General features: G+C 47.0%; 1 protein-coding gene across 1 annotated transcript; it reads right to left on the minus strand.

Annotated features, from left to right (window-relative positions):
* Positions 1–14,150: 14,150 nt before the first annotated feature.
* Positions 14,151–25,677, minus strand: LOC127684189 (zinc finger protein 253-like). Its single transcript, XM_052181159.1, has 5 exons — positions 25,626–25,677; positions 24,981–25,072; positions 20,055–20,181; positions 19,132–19,266; positions 14,151–15,478 (listed from the first exon to the last, which is right to left on the minus strand). The coding sequence occupies exons 1-5, from the start codon at positions 25,675–25,677 to the stop codon at positions 14,151–14,153; spliced, it is 1,734 nt and encodes a 577-aa protein (XP_052037119.1).
* Positions 25,678–26,707: the final 1,030 nt, after the last annotated feature.

A 26,707-nucleotide genomic window follows, 5' to 3' on the forward strand; every position in this document is an offset into this window, starting at 1 on the left:
GCGGCAGTTAGCAGGATGTAACACGTGCAAGCAAGATTAATTAATTAAAACTGTGGAGTCACAAGCATAGGTTAATTATTCAATCTCGTGTCTATGAAACAAAGGCAGTAATGCCTCTGGCAAAGCTGCTACTTAACAGACAAATGAATGAATCAAACAAACCACCTGCAGTAATAGTTGTGCCACTTCCCTCTTTACCCCGCACTCTTTACTAGTTCTTTTAGAATCTCCTACAATCTACTGGGATCATATTGATCCCTCTTCTCCCATTTCTCCCAGACCCAAGCCCTTTCCTTACCCACCTAAGTTTGTTTTTTGTCTTGTTTCATAACTCAGTCAAGTCCCATGTGTACTGCCCGTATACGCTTGAGTGTGTGGCCACTTATGTAGTGGAGCATGGTCCACTTACCGCCATCGGTAAGAGAGGCGGTGGGCCCAATGAGCAGCTTAAATAGTTTGTCTTTTCTCTGTGTCAAAGGTGTGGCATGCCTGACTCTAGCCACAAGCTCTTTCCTGTCTGTGCCCCAGCCTTCCTGCTAGAAATAGCTGTGATTCCAGATTTTTTCCCCTCTTGGTATATATGTAATATATATTGTTCTCTTGGTATATACACAGTGTGTACTTAATATATTTTGTTTATAGTTGGCATCATTTTTTAAAGGACTAGGGGCTTAGTTTCCTTGCTTTTGAAAGTCCCTTAGTTCTAATCTAACATCCTGAAGTCCTGTGAGACTAACAGATATTGGGAAAGGCTGAACTTTCCATCCTCTGTCGCCCATATTTCATATCCTCTTGCACTGGACATTTAGCCATCACTTAAAAGTTCGTTCTTGGGGCTGGAGAGAAGGCTCGGTGGTTAAGAGCACTGACTGCTCATCCAGAGGTCCTGAGTTCAATTCCCAGGAGCCAGATGGTGGCTCACAACTGTCTACAGTGTGATCTGATGCCCTCTTCTGTCGTGGAGGTGTACATGCAGATAGAGCACACACACACATAAAATAAATAAATCTAAGGAAAAAAGCTCGTTCTTGCCCTAAAATACAAAAGCTAAGAAAAAAATCAGTATATTTATACTTATCAAGTCTAGATTCTTTGGTAGTATTGATTTTAAAAGAACACTGCCTTTTGAAAACGCACGTATATATGTGGGCCTGTGCACATTTGTGTAGGTGCCTCGCAAGGCCAGAGGCCTGGGGAGAATGTGGACCAGCAGGAGGCTTGGGGAGGGAAATGGAGATCCCTGGTTGAACACGGCAATGCTGGGACAGGGAGGCCACCTAGCCACGACTCTTAAAAGTCGGCCTCCAACCACAGGTCTTTCCCACAGGCCCGTCCGACTCTCTTCATGCACTTTGCGGTTATATTTCCACAGCAGGCTCAACCAAGTCCCCACAGCATAACACATTACAGGACCTCACGCCACCTGTTTTGTCGCCTCCCCAGCCCCATGTCCCCTGCCCCAGCAGGCCCGGAGCCTGCATTATGGAATCCCAATCTTCCCAGACACTCCAACACTCACCTAGTTTTCTGAAGGTTCTTGGCAGACTGAACCTCCAGAAATTTCCTGCTCGAAATTCCAGGGAGCGTGTCTGTACCGCCATGAGTTCGCGCATGCGCACTTGGGCAACTCCGCCTCTGTCCGGGGAAACAGCAGTCCACGGGAGTAGGTGGGGCCGGGTGGGGCCGGGTGGGGCCGGGTGGGGCCACCCACGCAGTGAGAAGGGTCACATGGTGGGGGTTGGAGGATGATGGGCAACAAGACAGAGTTGGCGTCCCAGAGGCAGAGGCAGTGTCAGTGCGAGCAACCCTCTGCGACCTTCCAAGTTCGTGCCTCAACTTATTGAAATTCCTACATAATTTCAAATTTTTGAAAATTAAAAGTTAACAGTGAAATCATTTTCCTATCGCCAGTGCCCAAATTTTCACAACACCCCCCCCCCCCCCCGCCACACAAAAAATTACCCAGGTGACCATTTGAATGGCTTTGAAATGATGATCTTCCGGGATATTCTTACCCTTACAGGAAATGGGGAGGAAATTTTCGACAGAATTAACTTTTAATTGATTTTTTAAATCCGCAGTTTTGCAGGTCAGGCAATGGAACAATAGATCATCGTCCCTAGATCATCGTCCCTGGCTAACTTTTACTGTCTGGTGCACCCTTTATATCATACGATCTACCAGGCTGCTTTTCAAGGAAAAACAAAACAAAAAGCAAAAAAGAAACAAACAAACAAAAAAACACTTTTGTTGGAATTGTCCGCTGCTCGCTGAGACCTGTGTGAATGGGAGATGTTTAGATGCCAGGAGAGGGCCAGAATTGGACCCGTGGATGATGCTAACCTGCCATTTTCCGAAACGCGCATCCTGGGAACCACCCTGATGGTGGATCATAGCCTGGATCAGCCCACTGGGCTGGGGGATGGCAGCTTGCAACCTGGCTTGAAGACCCCATCCCACATGGTGGAAGCAGAGAACTGACTCCACCCGTGTGCTGCCGCATAAAGTCAAGGACTCTGTCTTTTAAAAGAAGGAGTAGCCATCTGCTTCTAATCGCCGTTTCTCCACCTTGTTTTTCTCCCTTTCCCCTCCCCTCTTCCCTGCAGGTCTCTCCTCTTCCTATTGTTTGTAAGGCTTTTTGGAAAAATATCTATTTATTGCATGTGCCCTGGTGGTTTTGCCTGTGTGCATATCTATCCGTGTGAGGGTGTCAGATCACACGGAACTGGAGGTGTGGACAGTTATGAGCTGCCGTGTGGGTGCGGGAGTCAAGCCTGGGTGTTGTGGGAGGACAGCCAGGGCTCTTGACTGCCCCGTCCCTCTCCCGCTCCCCTTATGATTGTTTTTTAATAGGTTGCTATGGAGCCCAGACTGACTTCAAAGTCGTTCTGTACAATTTGGCTTCTCTTTGCCACAATTTGTACAGTTTGGCTTGCCTTTCCTCCAAGGTATGCTAGAGGGTGTGGATTTGAAATGTGTTCTTTCTGCTCTCTCCGCTTGCTTGCCTCATGAATTAATTTTCTTTTACAAAACTCATTGTTGTAATGACAGCACACTGTGCGATGGAGAAAACAGGCCTGTCTCCGTAACTACTGTCTCAATAGATATTAGTATGCATACACACAGATATACACACTCATATATTTATGTGTATATATATTTATGAGCATGTATGTTATGCATGTATATGCACATTGGACAAATTAATATAATTTATACTGTACTACCTTGTAGATATTTGTATTCATGACTTAAGGTATAAATATGAAATGTTTTGTTTGAGATATCCTTTATATTTATAGAGAGATTTATTACTATCAATTAGATAATACTAGAAATATACTGCACATGTGTTTACATTACTGTCAGTGCTCGTTTCTCTTTGTTATCACAGGTTTTTACATTTCTTTCTTTATTCTATACTAGTTTGTATTTTGAATGTGTGTTCATGAGTGGGCGTGGCGCAGCTGTGGCGTTCTAGGGACAGCTTGTGGGTTTTAGCGCTCTCCTTCTGCCTCGCGGTTTCCAGGGATCGAACTCACAGCCTCGGGCTTACCTGCAACTGCTTTACCCAGCTGAGCCATCTCGCTGGCCCAATTCCTTCTTCTCCTCGTTTCTGTGTTTTATTTTTGTTATTTAGTCTCCTCTCACATAATCCATCCCAACCGCAGCCTCCCCTCCCCCACCCCTCCCGGTTCCCCCACTTCTCCTCTCCTCCAGATCCACTCCTCCTCGGTCCCCTTCAGAAACGAGCCAGCCCTCCAGGGAAATCAACCACACATCGCAGAGCAAGATGCAGTAAGACCAGGCACAAACCCTCATGTCCCGGCTGGACCAGGCAACCCAGAGGAGGAAAGGGGTCCCAAGATCAGGCAAAAGAGTCAGACACCCCACCGCCACCACCACCAGGGCTGCCATTGGGAGTCCCCAAACGCCAGCTTCTTTTCTTCCCATCCTTTCTTCCTGTTAGTATTTTTGGACTCACCATCACGTGCCTTCCTTGTTCCCACCGCCTCAGACCCTCATGGCCTGCATCACAAGGCCCAGCTTCCCATCTCGTGATTTTGAACGTATTTATTTTGTGCATGGCTGTTTGGCCTGCACACAGGTCTGCACGCCACATACATGTGATCCACGAACTCCCCGTCTGCAGCTGCCGGTTAGACTTGGTGACATGGCTGTGACTCACTTTATTTGCTTGGGATTCTTCCGATGCTCAGCCGAGCTCAGCCTGGGCCTTCAGAAGTTCAACGTGTGTGAAAAACCACTGTGGGTATAATATCGCTTGGACTGAAATCACTGAGATGAAGACTTGGCTTTGTGGCAAAGATGTCTTCTCTTTATTTCTTCTCTCTCTTTTTAAAAAAAGATGTTTTTAGACAGAATGTCAGTTTGTAGCCCAGGTTAGCTTAAAATTCACCGTGTAGTTAGTCCCAGCTAGCTTGGAATTTAAGATGATCTTCTGATAGAACCTCTCACATGCTTAGAACTGAAGGTATGAATCACTGTGTGGCTCTCTGGTGACGATTTCAGAAACTGCCCCCTCCCCGCCAGCAATGAATGTGTCACCCACACTGCTATGCTGAGTGGCTAGGAATGTTCTGAAGAGCAGATATGGAAAATGATATTTAGGATCATTCTAGCTCACACATTTCTCTTTTTGTGAACAAGATAGACTGCTTACAGATTTTTAGGGGCCATTTTAAAAATAATATATTTATTATTATTTTTATTGTGTGGTGTATGCATAATGCACATGGTTGTATGTGAGTGTCTGCTGGTATAGGTGTGTCTGGAAGCCAGAACTGTACATTGGGTGTGGCCCTCAGTGGTTTCTCCTATTAATTAATTAATTCATTCATTCGATAATTAATTTAGTCTGAAGTTCACTGTTTTGGCTAGATTGTTCCTGGGTTCCCAGGATCTGCCTGTCTCTGACTCTCAGTAGTGAGGTTACTAGCACATTCATAAGAGACCGTGCCTGGTTTCTCATATAGGCTCTAGGGATCAGAATTTAGGTCATGGGCCATTGGCCTAGCCTCATCTGTCTTGTTTCTATTGTTCTTTTTTTTCTTAATTGTGTGATAGGACCTCATTATATAGCCTTGGCTGTTCTGGACTTCTATGTAGACTGGCTGTCTTCCAACTCACCGAGATCCACCTGCCTCTGCCTCTGCCTCTGCCTCCTGAATGCTGGGGTTAAAGCTATAATATTACAATGCCCTGACCTCCCCGCCCCTTTTTAGATTTGTTTATTTTATCTTATGTGTAAAGGTTTTTTTTGCCTGAATGTGTGTCTGTGTACCACACACAAACGGTGCAAAAGGAGGAGAAGAGGGGGTGTCTGATCCCCTGGAACTGGAATCCCAGACCATCGTGAGCCGCTATGTGGGTGCTGGGAATCAGAGCTTGGTCCTCTGAAGACTAGTTAGCACTCTGGAATGACGAGCCGTCTCTCTTACTCCCCGTTGGCGGCAACAAAAGCAACGCAGGAAGGAAGGGGTCAGGATCTGTGTGCAGGCTATACTGTAACACGCACGGTAGCTATCTCACTCATGATGATGATGGAGGCTGTGACAGTGTCATGGCTAGCATGGCTTGCTGTGTGCCATGTGCTCTCTGTCAGTGACTGTGCTAAGACAAATTTGTTAGGTGAATTCTTGGCTCGCAGGGGACCTGCTTTGTGCATAATGAGACTCAGGCTGAGAGAAGCGGCTCAAGGCCGCAGAGAAGGTTTGAGAAAGACTCCAGCAAGTGTCTGTTCTGGTTTGACTATCTATTTATGCATTAATTTTAAATGGAGCGGGAACCTTGACTGAGAGAGCAGAACGAGTGGTCTTCTCATGCTGCATTAAGCAGAGAACTAAAGGCGCCAAGGTCCCTGCTCTGACATCTGAGATCGTTTTATACTCATAAAATATAAAGCCTCACTGACACAAACAGGAGAAGACTGGCTTCAGGGTAGCTAGGAGAGGGTCTCAAAGACTGCCCCCACAATGACACACTTCTCTGACACGGCCACACCTACTCCAACAAGATCACACCTCCGAATAGTGCCACTCTCTGGGCAAAGCATATTCAAAACCACGCAATGTCACATTTCCCATCATGGTGCCTATGTCCTCTTACATCCATCCGTAGGTGTGTTTGGATGTGATGGTTAGTTTTGATTGACATACTGTCGATCAATGTGGAAAGGACTCTCTTTTTCTGTAATTTGTCAGCTATAAAGTTTATTTCTTTGAGACTGAGACAGGAATCAAAGATTTCTCACACGTTGGTGAACATGTAAAAAGATCTTTTAAAATTCATACATTTTTAAATTAAAATATGATTATTTTACTTCCTACTTCCCTTTCCTCTTCCAGCCTTTCCCATTTCCCCTCTCACTCAAATTGATGGCCTCTTTTTCTTTGATTATTATTTTTATGTACTTGTGTGTGTTTGTGCGTGTGTGTACATACGCATAACTATATACAACCTGCTGGATCTATTGTTGTTTGTATGTATACGGTTTTAGGGTTGACCACTTTGTATTGGATAACCAATCAGGGCTTCATCCCTGGGAGGGGTAGCTACCTCTCTCCTGGCAGTCAGTAGTTGCCTATGAATTTTGTTTTGTTGTTGTTTGTTTATTTTCAATTATGCATTATGTATGTGTGTATCTGTGTAAGTGTTTATGTATGTGTTCTCAGAGGCCAGAAAAGGTGTCCGATCCTCTGGAACTGGAGCTACAGGTGGTAGTGCCTTGTTGTGAGTGCTGGCAACTAGACCTGGGTCCTGTGGAAGAGTAGGACACAGTATAAACCACTGCACCAACTCTCTAGCCTTTGACTGTAGTTCATTTTCTAGGAGATGGGGACCCCCATGAAACTTCCCCCTGCAAGGGAGTCCTTCTTATTAGGGGAATTCTCTAGACTAGGTCAGCCTGTGAGACATGTAAGTGCATGCAAGTTCACGTGTGCATGCATGCAAGTTCATGTGTATGTGTGCGCGCGCGCGCGCACGCGTTCGTGTGTGTGCACGCGCGTGCATGTGCGTGTATGTGTGTGTGCATGTGTGTTGTGTGTGTGCGTGTGTGTGTATGTGTGTTGTGTGTGTGTATGTGTGTGTGTGTGCATTGCATGTGTTGTGTGTGTGCGTGTGTGTGCGTGTGTGTGCACATAGTCATGAGTATGCACGTTCATGTGTGTATGCATGTGTGCGCGCATGCGTGTGCATGTGCACGCGCGTGCATGTGTGTGTATGTGTGTGTGTGTGCGTGTGTGTGTTGTGTATGTGTATATGTGTGTGCGCTCACGCGTGTGTGCATTGTGTGTGTTGTGTGTGTGCATGTGCATGTGTTTGTGTGCACATAGTCGTGAGTATGCAAGTTCATGTGTGTGAGTATGTGTGTGTGTGCTCGCGCATAGTCATGAGTACGCCACGTTGTTTTATTGCCTATAGAACCCAGCAGAAGGCCTTGGCTCCTCTGGAGCTGGAGCTAGAGGACCTTGTGAGCTGCCCAGTGTAGCATCCGGACGCTACTTTTCATCTTCTGCAGGAGGTCTTCACTACTGAGCCATCGTCTCTCCAGCCCCGGAGGATTGTGAACCGGTTTAACTGAGGTGGGAAGGTCTACCCTGAAGCAGGGCACTGGCATGCACTACTGAACTCATTTCTCTGCTCTTGCCTAAGGACGGATGTGACTGGCTGCTTCAGGTTCTGGCCACTTTGACTCCCCACAGTGATGGACTGTGACCTTCTGTATGAGCCAAGTGAAACCTCTTCTCCCAAAAATACTTTTGCCGAAGTATTCCCAATAACAGGAAAGGCACTAAGACGCTGGCCCTCCTGGGGAATGTCTCATTCACTCCCTCAGTATGAGGCCCAGCCTCCTGGAGTCCTTCTGGCCTGTCTTATTAGAATGTCCATGGGAACCCCACAACCCAGAGACTTCCCTGGAATTGATTTAGCAGTACTGTAGCCTGTGGATACTGTTGTCTGAGATGATCTTTCCAGTGCTTCAGCCCCTCTTTAATGGTATCTACCACCGGGCCTTACTGGTTTCAGTAACCCCTGCTGCTGGCCCCACAGGCATAGGTCCTTTGATATGCGCCTCAATTACTGCAGTGTCCTTGAACACAGTCCGAGGCTTTGCAAGTGGCTTGCTCTGCATAACTCTGTGGTGCTGGTAGCTGGGCACATCCAACAGACACCCAGATGTTGATGGAGACGGGCAGGCGAGCATATGAAGTAGCCACGGAGACGCCCAGAATGGCCTCTCCCACCCGACTCCCACAGTTCAAGGGACTGAAACACGCCTGAGCCTAGGAAGCTCGCACCAGGCTTCTGGGCATCAGATTACACAGCAGCTCTCAACGTGGTCAGAGACGCCCCTCGTGGCCTTCGGGAAACTCACCACTGTTTGAAGTACTGAGAACAAGGCACTTTGAGTGCTCAACATAGTCTGTAGCAATCTGACCTCTATCTATCGGAGGGTTGTGGAGGAGGGGACCGAGAGCATGTGAGCCCTGGGAGGTGAGGAGGATGCTGTCAAGTACTGTCTTGGGAACACGACACGACTGTTAGAACTCCCAGCAACGTGGTCAGCTCTACAGGACCTGCATGAGGGGAAACCAGTTAAGCTATTAATCGTGGGTAGAGGAGGGGATCCTGAGGTGCTGTTGGCAGTTGATGGCTACTGGAGGAGGTAGTTTCTTTATGGGTATTGCTATATTTAGTATTCAATATGCTGTTGAATATTTAGGACCACTGCAAGATTGCCTGTACCCCAGAGGATGTCCCCACACCCAGGGGCATATAGTTACCACTAATTGGACTCATTGGGTTTAGAAGAAAAAAAAAACATTTACTTGGGCGAGAGATGCATGTGGAGGGGAATGTTCCAGGGACACTAGAGGAAAGAGTAGATATGACCAAAGCACACTGCATACATGCATGAAAACTTCAAAACATCAATGGAAACTATTACTAAAGATGCTTATAGTCAGAGAAAACAAACACAAAAATAAGACAAAGAGTCTATTTTTATTTTTCTTGTGCATGCATATAATACATAATTCAGATATAGCTGGGTGTGGTGGTACATGCCTTTAATCCCAGTACTTAAGAGGCAGAGATGGGAAGATCTCTGTGAGTTCAAGGACAGCTTGGTCTACATTCCAAGACAGCCAGGACTACATAGAGAAACCCTGTCTTATAAAAGAGAAGAAAGAAAGAAAGAAAGAAAGAAAGAAAGAAAGAAAGAAAGAAAGAAAGAAAGAAAGAGAGAGAGAGAGAGAGAGAGAGAGAGAGAGAGAGAGAGAGAAAGAAAGAAAGAAAGAAAGAAAGAAAGAAAGAAAGAAAGAAAGAAAGAAAGAAAGAAAGAAAGAAAGAGAGGAGAGAGAGGGAAGGAGGGAGGGAGGAAGGAAGGAAGGAAGGGAGAGAGAGAGAGAGAGAGAGAGAGAGAGAGAATGTATAACATATATTTCATTGTTGAGTACTTGTGGTGTATACATTTTTGTTGAGATAAATGTCAGAACAACTCTTTTTATGTACTTTTTGACTGTAGTTTGAATAATATGCAGATATGTATTACAAATTAAAGAATATAAATGCTTATTACAAAATAAGCATTGTTGCTTGTGTGCAACCCAGGGTGCCCATCCAGAGGTCAGAAGACAGCCTGCCACAATCTATTCTCTCTTTCTGTCATATGAAACCCTGGGATTGAACTCATGTTGTCAGGTTTAGTAATGAGCACCTTTACTGGCTTAGTTATCTTGTCAGCCTATGAATACAATGGTTTTTTTATCATGAAAAACAAAACAAAGAAAAACCAAACCCCTCCCCCCCAAATAAACATGCTTTGAAATACAATGTGTTTAAGATAGAAGAAGTTACTGCTGACGATGTTTCAATCAAGTCGCTCTCAACTGCTCTGTCACTGTCCATGCTACTGCAGAGAGATGGGTCCTGTCTCTCCAGCATCTCTCTGTAGATACCATCTTCAAAAGATTACAAAAGTGCTAGGTTCTCCTTGCAGATACTCAAGAGTAAGAAAGGACCAACCAGTCCTCAGACCACTTCCCAGCTGCAGCAGTCTGGCTGGGACCTTCTTGGGGCGGCATCTGGAGAGAGGCATTCTCTTTCCTCTAAGTCTGAAAAGCATCTCGCATTGTATAGTCTCCTTTCCTCAGTATGGAGGGTGCTCCAGTCTGTCGGAAGGAGGACACTGCAGAGGAAGACAGAGAGCTCCAGAGATGTCTGGGCTGTATCAACCTCTTGATTCTGACCGAGGGTCACCGCCGTTGCGAACCAGTCATGCAAGGACCCCTCCCAAACACCCATGCCCACAATTTCCTTTTGCTGCTTTAATTTTCATTTCAGCTGGTGTGAGCTGTGTTCTCCTTTGTAGCCAAAGGGATACCAGGAAACAAAAAGTATCTTTTTTTCTCTTAGGAGGGGAAGCTACCCCACAGTCAGTTCCATTCACATACAAATATTTCACAGTCATAAAACAACCACTGTAAAAATAACAGGCCACAGGGAACCATCTCTCCACATAACAGTTCTTGGTCCCACTCCCGTGGTCCTTTCAAGAGTTAGGAGGCCACATCACCAGAGACAGCTCCAACCAGAGTCCTGGGAGTTCTTCATTGGAGGCTTCTCTGCTCTCCTCTTAAGATATCTGTGCTCCCTCTAATCTCCACAGAGCAAATGGTAGAAAAAAATTTTCCTGAAAAATATACAGAGAGAAGCCCGACCTCCTGGGATCATCGGTATCCCCCGCTCCCAACTGCACTGGCTGCATCGGGAACACGCAGAAGGTCACAGGCTGGGCTAGTACCGTGGGGCAAGCCACCAGGTATCTGTCTTCTAAGTCCTTCAAGCCTGGCTGAGGGTCTGGTAAAGAAGGCAATGGCCTTAGCACCTGCCGCCCTGTTACCTGCAGAGCTCTGTGGACGGCGGGTGATGGGGTTCTGTGATCTGAGCTGTGACATCGGCTGAGTGTAGTCACTGCACTGCTAGGTGAGAGCAGGTTAGAACAGCTCATACAGGTAAGGGCTGCTCATAGATCCTGTCTGTCTTACTTAATTTGGGTTTTTTCCATTTTCATGCACACATGTATGTATATGCACATATGTGCAAGCGTGTGTCTACATATGTATGTACACACATATACGTGGGAGCGATTGCACAGAGAGGTCCAGCATTGATGTCAGGAATCATCCTCTGTGAGTCTTCCACCTTGTTCACTGAAGCAGGCCTGTCAATCAAACCCAAAACTCTCTGATGCAGCCTCGTGAGCTAGCTTGCTCCGGAGATCCCATCTCCTTCTTCTTCGGAGCCTGAAGACAGACAGCACAAGAGTCCCGGCTCCGGCGAGTCCACCTTAGAGCCGGCCTTTCTTTGCTTTTCTCTGAAACACTTCCTCCATGATTTTATTCCAGTCCCTTGGCCGTTAAGAGGTGGCCACCAACTCTCCACTGGCCATATGGTCTTCTCAGCTGCATGAGATGCTGGCGTTCTGTTCTGAGACCTTGGTACTGTCTTTGTAAGCCCCAAAGCATTTGCTGGACAGACAACCCATCAACAAGTCTCTGTGATGTGGACCAAAACTCTGTTTCCAGTAGGGTAAGGCTGGATTCAGCTAAGTTTGTATAGTCCATGATTTACTAAACTCTATCTCAACTCCTGCTTTCTGCTGTCAGGAGACAACCGAAACACAAGATCATATACATATACATATACATATACATATACATATACATATACATATACATATACATATACGTACACAATTTAAGGCACATTTTATGCAAATATTTGATAAAATCTTATCTATTTGAAAGAGTGCAATATAAAAACAGCAATGCAGTCTTTGCTTTAAGTGCAAAACTGTCACAAGTTTGAGGCTAGTCTGGGCTACACAGTGAGACTCTGCCTCAAAAAAATTAGGTATATAATACTTCCTATTTCATATGATTGGTAGGATTGATTAACTGATATAGTTCATGTAATGATTCCAGCACCATATTTGATAGGTAGAAAGACATCAATAAACACTCAAATACATCAGTGATACTGTTAGTAACCTACTGATCATTCTGCCCGAGGCACGGTAGAGGTAATCCTGTAAGTTAAAAAGAATAATAAAAAATAAAATAAAGGATAGGGGAAGAGAAAGAAGATAGCTACTCTTAAAGAAAAGCCTTGGTTTTCTCAACAGAAAATTCAGTACATAACAGATCTTATCTCACAGGACTCCAATGAGAATCAGCTGTGCTCACACTATGCAGAGTTCAGCGCCACGCTCGCCACACTCGATGGTGGCTCACAGTCTCAGGTGAGCCGCTAGGCACTCGGCCCTAGGCACCCTGGAGGTGGCAGTCTCCATCCAGTCTGCTCATTTGATAGTCAGAGTTTGCCAACCCATGTTTTTTCCATCAAGGATCACAGAGAAAATATTTTCAGCTTCATGAGACACGTGGCCTCTGTTCCCACAACTGGATGATGACTCCAGACAACCATTGGACAGAAAATTCATAAATGAGTCCGTGTGGAACATACCAAAACCTTCAAAGTAGCTGTGGCTAGATCCACCTAATGCTATACATGCCATGATTTACTGACCTCTGTCCCAGCTCCTGCTTTCTGTTGTCAGGAGCTGTTAAAACAAAATGCAAACACACACACACAAACACACAAACACACACACACACACATTTTAAAGACATATTTTATGCTAACATATAATAAATCTTATCTATTTGAAAGAGTGCAATATAAAAACAGCAATGTAGTCTTCTTTAAGTGCAAAAATGTAAATAACCCATCCGTACAAAGCAGCTCAGCGGGCGTGGTGGCTCACACCTGTCATCCCAGCCTTGGAAACGCTGGGACAGGAAGAATGTCACAAGTTTGAGGCTAGTCTGGGCTACACAGTGAGACTCTGCCTCAAAAAAATAAAAAAAAAAGGGAATAAAATGAAAATTAGGAATATAATACTTCTTATTTCATATGATTGGTAGGATTGATTAACTGCTAGAGTTCATGTAAAGATTTCAGCACCATATTTGATAGGTAGAAAGACATCAATAAACACTCAAATGCATCAGTGATACTGTTAGTAACCTACATTCTGCCCAAAGCACAGTGGAGGTAGAAGTCCTTTGGGAAGAATACAAATAGGAATAATCAAAGAAGAGGAGAGAGGAAAAGGAGGAGGAAAAGGAGAAGAATATTAAAGAAAAGCCTTGTTTTTCTCAACAGAAAATTAGGTACACAACAGTTCTTATCTCCAGGACTCTGGTGAAGATTAGCTCTGCCAATTCACATAAAGAGTTCAGCACCACACTTGACAGGTAGATAGCGATCAACAAATGCTCACAGTTATCAATGACAGTATTAGTGACCCACCGAACACGGAAGGGTGGGAAGGAGTCCTGTGGGCGGGGCACTGGCCAATCGGAGTTCTCGAAGTGCTCCAAACATCACAGGCTCCAGCACATTCACAAACCTTACCAAATGCTACATTCGGCTGTAAAAAAGATAAAGCACAGATTCAGCGTCACAAAGCTGTGTCCTGTTTTCCTCGGGGTCATCCCGTGAAAGAATTATTGCTCATTCAGATCCGTTCTGAACAGAATCTTCCACGGTGTTGAAAACGCTATGTCTCGACGATGCCCCTGTAGCGAGGCTCACTGGCCATTGAGGATTGGGTATGTCAATGATTCATCCAAGCATTTGCATTTAAATGTTTACCTCATGTTGATATTTAAAAGGCCATACCTCGTTAGTGGTTACTGTAGTGGCTGGCAGAGAAAACTCTACCCGAATTCTTCAAATTGGCAGGCCGGCCAGCCCTTCTTTAGTTATTGGAAGGCAAGGGAGTCTGTTTAGTATGTTCGCCGTCATCCCTTGCCGCTCTCCACAGAAGCGGCTGATAGTAGCACCTTTCTGCTGGAATAGTAGCAACAACAACAAAATATGTGTATATATTGCACAAATGCTCCGAGTAGGGGGAAAGGTTAAAAAAAAAGTCATTTCTAGAAAACTACTGGCTTACTAAAAACAACAACTAAGAAATGAAGGAACTGCTCATGTATTATCGGTTCTCTTGTTTGGACTTTGTCCCAAAGACCCACATGTGAGTTCTGCCACATTTATACATTTGCGGCTTTCTTTTGAATATGCTTTTTCTGGTGAACCAGCAGGGTAGCCAGCTTTTTAAAGGCTCTCCCGCACTGGGCGCACGGATCAGGCCTGTCTCCAGAGTGGATTTTCAAGTGATTATTCAATGTAGTTTTGTCAGTGAAACCTTTGTCACACTTGGTGCACACGAAAGGTTTCTCCCCAGCGTGCAGCCTCTCGTGCCTTTGGATGCTCGACTTACACCTGAAAGTCTTTCCACATCCCTTGCACCGATACCTGGAGTTGGCCTCGTGTCTCTTCTGGTGCTTGAGGAGGGCCACCTTGCACGAGAAGACTTTCCCGCATTCCGGGCAGTCCACCCGCGCCCCGGGCACGTGGATCTGCTTGTGCTCCGTCAAGTAGGAGCTGTTCCGGAAGTGCTTCCCGCACTTATCACACTTGAAGGGCTTCACCTGCAGATGGAGCCGCTGGTGCTCGGAGAGATGCGAGTTGACCCTGAAGGTTTTCCCACACACCTGGCAGCAGTAGGGCTTCTCGCCGGTGTGGATGCGCTGGTGCTCCCTCAGGGACGAGCTGCGGCCGAAGCACTTGTTGCACTCGCCACACTTGTAGGGCTTCTCGCCGGTGTGGATCCGCTGGTGCCGAGTGAGCTTCGTGCTCTGCTTGAAGGTCTTCCCGCACTCGTTGCACTGGAAGGGCTTCTCCCCGGAGTGGATCCTGCAGTGGTTGTTGAGAGTGGAGCTGCTGTTGAAGGCTTTGCCACACTCCTTGCACTTGTAGGGTCTCACGCCCGTGTGGATCCGGTAGTGCGTGAGGAAGTAGGAGAGGTGGCGGAACGACTTGCCGCACGTGTCGCACTTGTGGGGCTTCTCTCCCGTGTGGATGCGCTCGTGCTCCACGAGGTGGAGCGTCTGGTTGAAGGTCTTCCCGCACTCCTTGCATTTGAAGTGGTTTTTACCTTGCCGGGCAGGCTTGCGCTTTGCATTTGTGGAACTGCTCGCCAGCTGCGGTTTTCCGTGAGCATCTTGCCCCGGGGTCAGAGCGCTCAGTGGTGTCGGCGTCGCCGAAGCTTGCCCCGAAGACGAGGATGTGCCCGGGGTTGCGGAGTCCCGCTCCTTGTCGCCCGGGGCGGCGGCTTTGCCTGCTTCTGTCGTCGAAGTTGGCACACATGTCTCCTTATTTTGAGATGGCCTCTCGTCACTTTTTGAAGTCTTTTCTGCTCTCAGACTCTGGGAACCACCCTCTTGATCTGTCTTTTTCTGTTTCTCCAGTGATGCTGTCTTAGAAGTCTCTGGCTTCCGGATTTCAGCCTTTGTGGAATTATTCCCTGTCTTCTTCCCTGAAGGAGATTTAAAGGTTTAAAAATAATTTTTTAAATGTATGTGTGTCTATACGCATGTGAATGCAGACGCCTGTGCGGGCCACAAGACAGCACCAGATATCTTGAACCTGCCTGACATGGGACCTGGGAACTGATTCCAGGTCCTTGCAAGGACAGTAAACACTCTTAGCCACAGAGCCACTTATTTCTCCAGCTCCGTGAAGGAGATTTAGAACAGAAACATGCATCATGTCTGGTTTTGTTTTAATGAAAAACGCTTATCAATAATTAGAGAATAACATATGTACGTAATATTTGCTCGTTTGGGGCTCACGGACCAAACATACCCATCTCTGTGGCCTTCAGGTTAAGATCAGAAGCAGCTAGGCAATCGTTTCTACCCCAGCCTCTCCTGTTCTTGGAATGTACGTACCGGAGGCACAGGGTGTGCCACGGTGTGGAAGTTAGAGGCTCCCACCTTCCGTTACATGGAGTCTAGGATCCAATCAGTGCCGTTTGTCCGGCTCCGTGACATGCGCCCTTCCCTGCCGAGCCATCTCCCCGCCCAAACCCTGGCTTCTAACTCTAAGTTCGTTTGTCTTCTCTTGCTCCTTAAATGCAGCTGCAGCTCGTGCTCTTTAGGACCCGGCCTTTTTTGTGCTTAATGTGTTTTGTGTGAGATTCACCCACATTATTTTGTATCATGACTCTCTCTCTCTCTCATTTGCAACACTTATAATATTTCTTTATACAAATACTCCAAATATATATTTCACTATCTTGTCACTGGTTGACATTTGGCTAGACCTCAGGTTGAGGAACTCAGAACACAGTGAACATTTCTCTCCGGTCTATATCTGGGACTATAGTTGTTGGGATACTCATATTTGCACAATTCTAGTGGATACTGTCTAATGGTTATTTTCTCCTAAGTACTTCTACCACCCAGTACTTCTGCCAGATGTCTGTGGGAGTTCTTATGTCCTAATTCTGGGAATAATTTAATGCTGCTATCATTCCTCATCAGTCCCTAATATAATGGCACTTGAGAGTAGGGCCCCGAAGAGATCCTTTATGTCATGAGAACGAACCCCTTGTGAATGTGATCATTGTTTTAATAAAAGCTCAGAGATCTTTCTAGATCTATTTACATCATGTAAGCATATACAGAAGAAACTTTTGTCTACAGTTCAAAATAAGGCTCTCTCTAGGGCTCAGTCATGCCTGCATGCCAACCCTGGACTTCTAGACTTCAGAACTACAAAGGTAAGCTTAAGTCACCTGAACCTTCCTTGTCCTAGCAGCGAGCAAGGCCTGAGGCAGCATCCTGTCACGTTCGCATTTCTGTAACAGTGGACAGGCGCTAGGATCATTTTTCTTAAACATGATGCATAAGGTATATTACATAATGGATTTTTAAAAAAAAAAAAAAAAGGACAGGAGAGTATCATGTTAATAAAAACATGGCAGACTCAGAAGAACCAAAATTGCGTATTTTCTCTCATATGGAGAGCCTATATGTCAATCTTCCTGCACACATGTACACGTGTGTGGGACTGGGTGGGTGTAGGTCGTGAAAGGAGACCACCAGAAGGGGAAGGACAGTAAGGGAGGGTATGGAGAGAAAGGAGAGCGATAGGAAAGAGAACATCTAACCGAAACATAGATGGGAACCTACGGGGAAGAACTGCGGAAATGGATGGGGTAGGACAACTGACAAGAAGTGTATCAGAAAATGTCATAATGAATCCTGCTACTTTGTATGCAAACTTAAAAACAAATGAAAAGACTAGAACAAGGGAAATAGAAGCTAGACTGAACAACAGTGTCAGTGGTTTGGTTGGTTTTATTTTGAGACAGGATCTCACTGTATAGTTCTGGCCATCCTGGAACTCACTCTGTAGACCGGGTGACCTCCAACTCATTAAGATCATATGCCTGCCTCTGCCTCCCTAGTGCTGGGAGTAAAGGTATGCACCAGGATTGTTACATGTAAAAATCACACTTATTGTCTGAGTGGGGATATGGGTGTGTGTATGCCACTACACACCTGTGCAGTCAGAGAACAATGTGGTGGTCATCCCAGAGGTCGTCAAGCTGACACCAAGAACAGTCACCACAATGCACCCCTTGTCACCTTGACACAAATCACAGCCCGATTCCAAACGAAATAATGACCAGCTCATACATATGCCCGACAGGATGTCAACTTGCTGACAGTTCTTTCCTTTCTCCGCGTGGCTCCCAGGGATGGAACCCAGGCCATGAGTCTTGGACGCAGGACCTTTGCCCATCCTGCCATCTCACTGTCCTGAGACGATTACTTTTAATGAGCATCCCTTTTTACAACTTGGAATTCTTATTAAATGCACACATTAGCTGTGTGTGACATTGTGTGTCTATAATCCTAGCACTTGGGAGCTGAGGCAGGAGATGTCCAAGAACAAGTTCAGGCTAGGCTACAGAGCAGGACTGTGTTTCATCCTCACCCCAGCTGCATACATTATCTTAATAAAAACCATCAACAGGTATTCTTAAGGTTCAGAAGTGGTGATCATGTGATTCAGAAAAGCACTGTTATTTTTGTAAGTCAACATAGGGTGGTGAATTAGCAATGATATTTTTAAAAGATTAAGATCAGGTAGGAACCAACCTGCTAAAAAGCAATGCTATTAATATATATTAATAATAGCAAACTATTAAGACACTGAGCTATAGACACAGAAAAGAAAGTTAGGGGCTAGGGTGATGGCTCAGTGGGTAAGATCACTGGCTCTGCAAGCATGAGGGACGGAGTTCAAATCCCCAGAACCTACTAGAAACCCAGGCATAGCTGCATGCCTGTAACCTCATTGTTAGGGCACAGGATAGCCAGAAAAGTTAGCTTTTAGCTCAGCAAAGGGCTCTGTTTTGATAAAATAAAACAGCAGAAGACACCTGATGTCTTTTTCTGGCCTCTAAGTGTACCCACATCTTCATGAGAACACAACATACACACTGATATGTGCACACACACACACACACACACTTTAAAAAGCAAAAGCAAAATGCTCTGGTGAGAACAATACTTGAAACACAGGGGAGAGTCAGCATTTGAGGAGAAGAGATCTAGTGTAAAAGCTTAGAGTCATGCCGTCATTGTCACCTGCAACCCCAGAAGACAAGGGAGAAGGAAAAAGTGTGGTGCCAAACTGCCGAGTGCAGACATCTCTGGGGATGGCAGGAAGGCAAAGTTTGTCTCAAACAAATCAAGTTCGGCAGTCACCCTGTCATCTCCCCGGCGGGACAGAGGTCAGCAACCAGGGCTGTGGTGGTTTGACTCTGCTTGGCCTAGGGAGGTGTGGCCTAGGGAGTGGCACCACTAGGAGGTGTGGCCTTGTTGCAGTAGGTGTGACCCTGTCCGGGCAGGCAATGAGACCTTCATCCTATGAGAGCCAATCTTCTGCCAGCAGCCTTCAGATGAAGATGGAGAACTCAGCTCCTCCTGCGCCATGCCTGCCTGGATGCTGCCATGCTCCTGCCTTGATGATACTGGACCGAACCTCTGAACCTGTAAGCCAGCCCCAACTAAATGCTATCCTTATAAGAGTTGCCTTGGCCATGGCGCCTCTTCACAGCAGTCAAAGGAGGACAAAGGCGTACAGAGAGCTAGCCGTCTCCCTCCCACTCACCTGCAGAGGGGTCTCTTCGGTTGGCTCCTGCCTCCTCGCCTTGCTGGGGCTCTCCAGGAGCATCATTCTCTTTGGCAAAAAGGTCAACTCCTTGCTCCAACCTGGTGATCAACTTTGGCTTGAAAATATACTGTTCTGTTCCGAGGGAAAAACAACAAGAAGAAAAACATTTGCATGCCTCCCAGGAATCACTTTTCAAAACAAATGTTTGCATAGAAAGGAGAGGGAGCTAAGAGATTCCACAAAGAACAACCAGCTGAACCTAGAGGTAGCCACCTCCTTCACCTTGTCCTGCCCCCGCCTCCCCATCATGGTGATAGTCCAAGAGACTGAGTTCACCACCATATCGTCCAATGAGCCCAGTTTTCAGGATTGGCTTAACTGGGCTCCTGTGACTTAAGCCAGACCTGTCAGTGATGGTGAGGAATAGGGAGACAGAAGAAGGGCCACCCATTCCCAGCACATTCCAGCTCCTACTGCATTAAGCACTGAGCTGAAGAGGAGGGCTTTTGAAAAGCACCAGTCTCCAGATGCTGTCAACAGCTCCCACTTGCAGTGTCTGAATTTGGTCTTACAGTAGAGCTCATCCCTGTGGACCACGGCCTCTCAGAGTTGAGACCCGCACACTCTCACCGGGCCAGCACAACCTACTTAAGCCAGACCTGTCAGTGATGGTGAGGAATAGGGAGACAGAAGAAGGGCCACCCATTCCCAGCACATTCCAGCTCCTACTGCATTAAGCACTGAGCTGAAGAGGAGGGCTTTTGAAAAGCACCAGTCTCCAGATGCTGTCAACAGCTCCCACTTGCAGTGTCTGAATTTGGTCTTACAGTAGAGCTCATCCCTGTGGACCACGGCCTCTCAGAGTTGAGACCCGCACACTCTCACCGGGCCAGCACAACCTACACAGAAGTCATCCTTACCCACAGAGGTCAGGTTCTCGTAGGTCTCCAGCATCACATCCTTGTACAGGCCCTTCTGAGCAGGCTCCAGTAGCTGCCACTCTTTCTGGCTGAAGTATACAGCTACATCTTTGAAGATCACTGGTTCCTATAACACCAAAGTCCCACGAGCGCTCACACGAGGCCTTGTCTTTCCCTCGGCCCAGGAGAGTAGATGCAACGAGGTGGAGGTTTGAGCAGTATTCAGAATTCCACACCGTTGCAGACTTCGGAGATAGCCCTTACTTGGCAATGGGTCCATACCATTTGTGTGTATGTATGATGTGTATGTGTGTGTATGTGTGTGTGTGTGTGTGTGTGTGTGTGTTAATGTATATGGGTATGTCTTTGTGGTTTATGTCACATGTGTGCAGGTGCTTGTGAAAGTCAGAGTAGGATCTCAGATCCCCTGCACCTGGAGTCATAGGTCATTGTGAGTTGCCTAATACAGGTGCAGGGAACCAAATTCAGGTCCTCTGTGAGAGAGACAAGCAGTCTTCACTGCTGACCATCTCTCCGGACCTCGGTGTGATCATTTATTTTAGTTATTAACTTGACAAGGCCTAGAGTCACCCAGGAAGAGAGTCTCAATGAGGATCTGTCTAGATCAGGTCGGTCTGTGAGGGGTGGGGAGGGGCAGGTGTCAGGATTGAGCTCATTAGGATGGGAATACGCACTCTGCACGTACGTTCATTGGGATGGGAACACGCACTCTGCACGTACGTGCACCATTTCATAGTCTTGACTTGGGACAGTATAAGAGTAGAGAGAAATCTAGCTAAGTGCTAAGCAAGCAGGCAATGTAGGTGTGTTCCTTTCGCAGCCTCGACGGTGGATTAGATGTTTCAAGTCCCTGCCGTGACTTCCTCCTCCCAATGGTCTGTGACCTGGAACTGTCAGTCAAATAAGCCTTCCCCTTCAGTTGCTTCTTGTTCCGGTATTTTATCACAGCAATAGAAATGAAACTAGGGATGTGTGGCAATGCATTTTCTTCCCATTCTGACCCAGATTTGGCTAACGGGATGTTAGAAACCTATGACATAAGCTTTTTAAAATGTTCAATAATCAGGGGCTGGAGAGATGGCGCACTGAGCAAGTGGGTATTGCAAAGCACCCTTATTCACTGAGTCATCTCTCTGGCCCCGAATTTGCTTTTAGAGGGACCAAAAAGAACCTTTGTTTCCTACACACCACTTCTGCTGGTTCAGATCATGGACTGAACTCTCCAGCTTCCTAAGGAAGAACAAGATCAAAGGTCCCTGGTTTGGCTAGCCCACAAGCAAACTAACATGGAGGGACGGCCATGCCATCCTGTCAAACACCTTACAAGGCCACAGCCAAATGCCGTGTCCTTCTAGGGCACACGTGTCGAGCAGGGAGGAGGGGCCTGGACATAGCCTCAGGGGCATCCCGATGTGGCTTGGTGCTAGAACATCATGCCTGCCCAGGAGACCTTCCCACATGGTTGAAAGAGTAGACAACAGTCGGAGGTCCAGTAGCGAGGAGGAGGCAGAGGAGAGGAGAGCGGAGCAGAGCAGGTCCCTCAGGGGGTGAGCGGCAAAGGAAAACATCTTCAAGAAGAAAGAACACAGAAAGAGAGGGAGCATGTTAGCGCCGGAGTTGTTAGAGTGAGTGCTCTGTGAGGCATGTGGAGTCAGGACCAGGGCCTTGAGCCTGAATCTCCCTGAGCACCAAAGAGCCAGGGGTCTTCAAGTGACTCCCCATGCCTCTGCCTCCACCTCTGAGATGAGGAGAGTCACTAACAGTACAGTTCGGTCTCCAGACTGAAGAATTTAGAGGGGGCTACAGTGTGTGCTTCATGCTAGATGGCTTTGAAAGGCTTTGAAAGGAAGCGTGCAGAGCGCAAGGCAATGGGAAAAAAGTCGGCAAACTCCAGACGTTGGGTGACCTTGGTGCACTTCCCTGTGAGTTTTAAACTATTGTTTCTGTGTGTGTGTATGTGTGTGTGGTGTATATGTACATCTGTGTATCTGTGTAGTATGTCTGTGTCTCTGTGTAGTATGTCTGTGTCTCTGTGTAGTATGTCTGTGTGGTGGTGTAGATGTATGATGGATATGGGTATGCATATGTGGTGTATATATATGTAGGTATGTATATCTGTGTTGTATATGTGTGCACAGTGGCTGTGTGTGTATATGTGTATAGTGAGTATTCGTATGTGTTTATATATGTGTCCAAACTGTATATGTATGTGTATGTGTATGTATATGTGTATGTATATGTGTATGTATATGTGTATGTGTATGTATATGTTTGCGTATAGTCTGTGTATGTATATATGTATGTATATGTGTCTGTGTATGTGTACTCTGTGTATTCATATATGTATGTGTAATATGTGTATATATGTATATCTGGGTATATGCATATACATGTGCATGTATGTGTATATGGGTATGTGCATACTGTTTGTGTGTATGTGTATAATGTGTATGTATATGTGTATGTGTATGTGTATATGTATGTAATCTCTGTGTGTATGGTGTATGTGTATATGTATGTGTATAGGGGGTATGCCTCTGTGACTGTATATGTGTACAGTGTGTATGTGTGCATGTATGGTATGTATGTGTACATGTATATATATGTGGGTATATATATGTATGTGCATATATATGTGGGTGTGTATATGTATGTGTATATGTATGTATGTGTGTACATGTGTATGTATCTCTGTATGTGCATTGTGTGGATATGTATATGTTGTTGCTGCTAATAGGAAAGACGGTCCAGTCCTCCGGTTGCTGAACGGAAGCCCACGTGAGCCTGCAGGTACTTCAGACTTGCTGATGGCTTCCCATGTCTCCCCATCTCTCCTGGGGAACTCTCATCTGCCACAGCGCCCTCCAGGAGTCTGTCCCAGCAGTTTAAACAACCCTGAGGTCAACACAGTCTCAAGACCAGGTCTCCCTGATCAGGACTGAGTCGCACGCCTGGCCTTGAATCAATCACTATGGCCCTGAGTAAGCCTGGAAGCGGGGTGAGGTTAAGAGCAACCTCTCCCTACATCGCCCCACCGGAGGCCCAGGGAACACTGCAGGAGAGGGAGGTGGAAAGGAGGGAAGAGTTGTAGGGTGGAGAGGAGTGCTGGGAAGTGCTGTCTTCTGGGCATGGCATGGCCGTTGTACTCATGAACACACAGCGGCTGTGGAGACCTGCACAAGAGTAGGCCCATCAACATCCCATAATTATAGCAGGGAGGTGGTCACGAGACCCCAGCTGTCCCTTAGGAGCTATCAGTGGTTAATGCTTGCCAGGGGAGGGGAAGGTCATTTTTTTCTTTTTGGTGGTGTTACCGCTGCTACATTTCCCATGCTTCAGTAAATAACCCCACCCCCTTGCTGATGCAAACCGTGATTTCATTCATGGACCAGAACAGAAAGACAGAAAAATAGAAGGGGCGGGGGTGGATCTAATTGGCAGGTGGGACTGGGAGACGGTCAAGAAAGGACAGTGGCTGTGTGTGGACGGGCACACTCATGAAGCTCTCTCTACTGTGTCAAACTGTCAAAGAAAATGACGTTAAATCAAACAATTGAATAACGTAATTAAAGTAATTAACTTAAAGGAATTTTTAAAAGGTATCAGCTTCATCCAAAGTGAGAAGACAAGGTGTTCCTAAAGCAAGGAAGCTGAAGCAACAGGACTAAAAGGAGGCGTGGCCTGCAGGCAGACTGCTGCGGCCAGGGCCACTGCTCCCAAGGGGTTTGCTGTCTCAGTCCTTGGACCGCACTCACTCGCTCACTGTCCGGTCACCATTCTCCCACTCCGCCCATGCATACAAAGTGCTCGCTAACATCCAGGCCAGGCTGCGGCTCGGGCTGCGCTGCCTGCCCTTGCCGTGGCCTCTCTGTCACCTGGGAAGAAGGAGCAACCTTTCTACTGAGGGAGAGCTTGTCTGCCAACAGCTAACCAAGTGCCCAGAATGTCCCCAAGGAGAAGGATGGGCACCGTTCTTGCTTCCCCGGGAAGGTTCATGGATCTCAGGCTGCCAGTGGGAAGAGACTGTGAGTATAATGGATGGAAATCAACAAGATGGACCCTCTCCCCTCCCAGGGTAGTAGTCCTACATTCCTTCTGCAAGCTCCCGTCTCTTCCCCTGCTGCCCACACATGGACTCAGGCTGTTAAACTTCCCCCTTCTATGAGGAGGGGACACTGCTTCCCTAATTCTGCCTCTCGGGCCTGAACCACTCTCAGATGCTCTGCTTTGCTGCGGCCGACCGCAGCAGCTAACAAAAGTTTTTCCCTCAAAGGACAATCTACTTTAGTGTTCCCCTGAACATGTCACCGGCTTCCGCCAAGACCTTTCAGTGTCCACCATTCAGCGCGTCCTATCTGGGCACAGGGGATAGGTCACCCAGGCAACAGAAGGCAAGGTCCCCACCCTCGCAGGTGGACGAGAGCAGATGGGCAATGGACAAGTTAAAAATATAATATAATGGCTACAAAGATAGGGAGGCAAGGGCCGGAGGGGTAACTGGGCGGTCGAGAGTGCTCACTGCTCACGCAGAGGGTCAGAGTTCAGTTCCCAGCACTCAAGACTGGCAGTTCACAACCACCAGGAACCCAAGCTCTAGGGGACAGGCATCCTGTTGTGGCTCCCAGGGCACTGCATTCACATGTGCATAGATACACACACACACACATACACACACACACACACACACACACACAATGACAACAAAATAAATCTTAAGGAAAGAGAAGAAAGTTTTGAAGTTGTGTCATCCTGCCAGAGTTGGGAATTAAGAAATAGGGGGAGCCTCTCTTAGGAAACTCCCCTCTCTGGGTGGTCCTTTGGAGGGGAAGTGTATCTACAAGCAGGACAGAAAGGTGGGGATGCCCTTGCGTTCTCCAGAGCACTAGTGTCTGGTCAACGGCTTACCTTGTACCAGGTTGGCAACGATGTGGTTGGAACTCTCCTCTTCTTTTCCAAAAGCTGGTTTGGTGTCTGATCAGGACTCAGGGACGGTGAGGCTGGTGGAGGGAAGGAAGTCGTGAGGCCACTCTGGCTTTGAAGAGTATGAAAACCCACTGTTGAGAACTGCTCAGTGGGGGCAGATGCCAGGGCACTCAGCACTGCGCCACATTCCAGGCGGCTGTCTGCTCAGAGCGACTGTGGAAAAGTAGGTCTGGGACTGCAGACCTGAGGTGATCCCTGGGTGACACATGTGGTGACAGGGCAGAACTGGATTCAGAACGTCATTCCCTGACACCAATTATACACGTACATGGTGAGGTGAGGGTGGATAAGTAAAAAAATGGATCCCAACATCTGACTCTGAAAGTGTCCTAGCAGCTCAGAGCACACCTGTTCACCTAAATCTAGACGTTGCCTTGGTCATGGTGTTTTATTACAGCAATAGACACTTAACCAACATAGCACCTCGGGGGGATTCTGAGAGCAGACACTTAGGGGTGTGCGGGGGAGGGAGTGGAAGGCACCTCACCTCAAGTTTAAACTCCGTCAGTCAGGTCTTGGAGGTGGCCACTGCACAGACCTGCCTTTCCTAAACCACATGTCTCTTACCTTCATCAACTGGGGCTTTAGTCTTCGCCTCTGAGACACTCTTTCCCTTCATGGTGAGAGAGGGAAATACCGTAAGAACTGTAAGCAGGACTACTGGGTGAGGGTATACGACGGTCTGGGTTTAAATTCTTAGCTCTGCAACGTGGTGTCCTCACGCAGGGGATGCAATGTCTTCAGGCTCCATGTCCTAATAGGAAAGCAATGTATGTCAGCAAAGCCTCACTCTCAGAGGGTCAATGTGATGATCTTTGGAGAGTGTCTGGTATAGTCCATACTTGGCAAGGGCAGAGCCATCCAGAGCTCGGATGGGGTCCTTCTTTTTAAACTACTTTTTATTATAATTTTACTTATTTTACATCCCAACCACAGTTTCCCTTTCCTCCTCTCCTCCCACTTCCCCACTCCCTCCCTCAGTTTCCTCCACTTCTCTTCAGAAAAGGGCAGGCCTCCGTGGATATCAACTAGTCCTGTCATATCAAGTTGTGGTAAGATGAGGCACCTCCTCTTCCATGTAGGCTGGACAAGGCCAGCCAGGAAGGGAAGAGGGTCCCAGAGGTGGGCCACAGCGTCAGACACAGCCCCTGCTCCCACTGTTAGGAGTCCCACAAGAAGATCAATAAAGTTAGTTTTAAGTTTTTTTGGAGGGGTGCCACAGCGCTCATGTGGAGTCAGGGTTCTCTTTCCGTCACGTGCATCCTGGGAATCAAACTTAGGTCATCGGGCTTGGTGGCAAGTGACTATCCACCAAGCCACCCCGATTCTGCTACAAGAGTCCTTTTTGAGAGAAGGTGGAAAGGGGGCTGATAGGATGGCTCCTCGGGTTAGAACTGAGAGTTCCCGCCGCCAGGATCACCACCGAGGACATGAACTTCACAGCAGGACCCACACGGAAGGAGGGAGCAGAGTCTGCACGGCACACTCCCTGAGCTCTCCATGCATGTAGCATGCGCACACTTAGAAAAGCAGGGCAGTTCAGAGCAACTACTGCTCATCCAGAGGACCTGAATCGGTTTCCAGGACTGTAGTGACTCACTACTGCCTGTAAGCGCAGTCCCAGAGGATCTGACGCCCTCTTCCGGTCT

Source organism: Apodemus sylvaticus, chromosome 1, assembly GCF_947179515.1.
Source record: "Apodemus sylvaticus chromosome 1, mApoSyl1.1, whole genome shotgun sequence".
In the NCBI taxonomy this organism is placed as follows: domain Eukaryota; kingdom Metazoa; phylum Chordata; class Mammalia; order Rodentia; family Muridae; genus Apodemus; species Apodemus sylvaticus.

Coding starts and splice junctions, on each gene's coding strand:
- LOC127684189 (XM_052181159.1), bottom strand. CDS start 25,677: ATGAAGGGAAAGAGTGTCTCAGAGGCGAAGACTAAAGCCCCAGTTGAT. Junction 25,073..25,625: donor TAAAGCCCCAGTTGATGAAG/GTAAGAGACATG, acceptor TCCCTCCACCAG/CCTCACCGTCCCTGAGTCCT. Junction 15,479..19,131: donor CCGAAGAGACCCCTCTGCAG/GTGAGTGGGAGG, acceptor AATCTCCTTCAG/GGAAGAAGACAGGGAATAAT.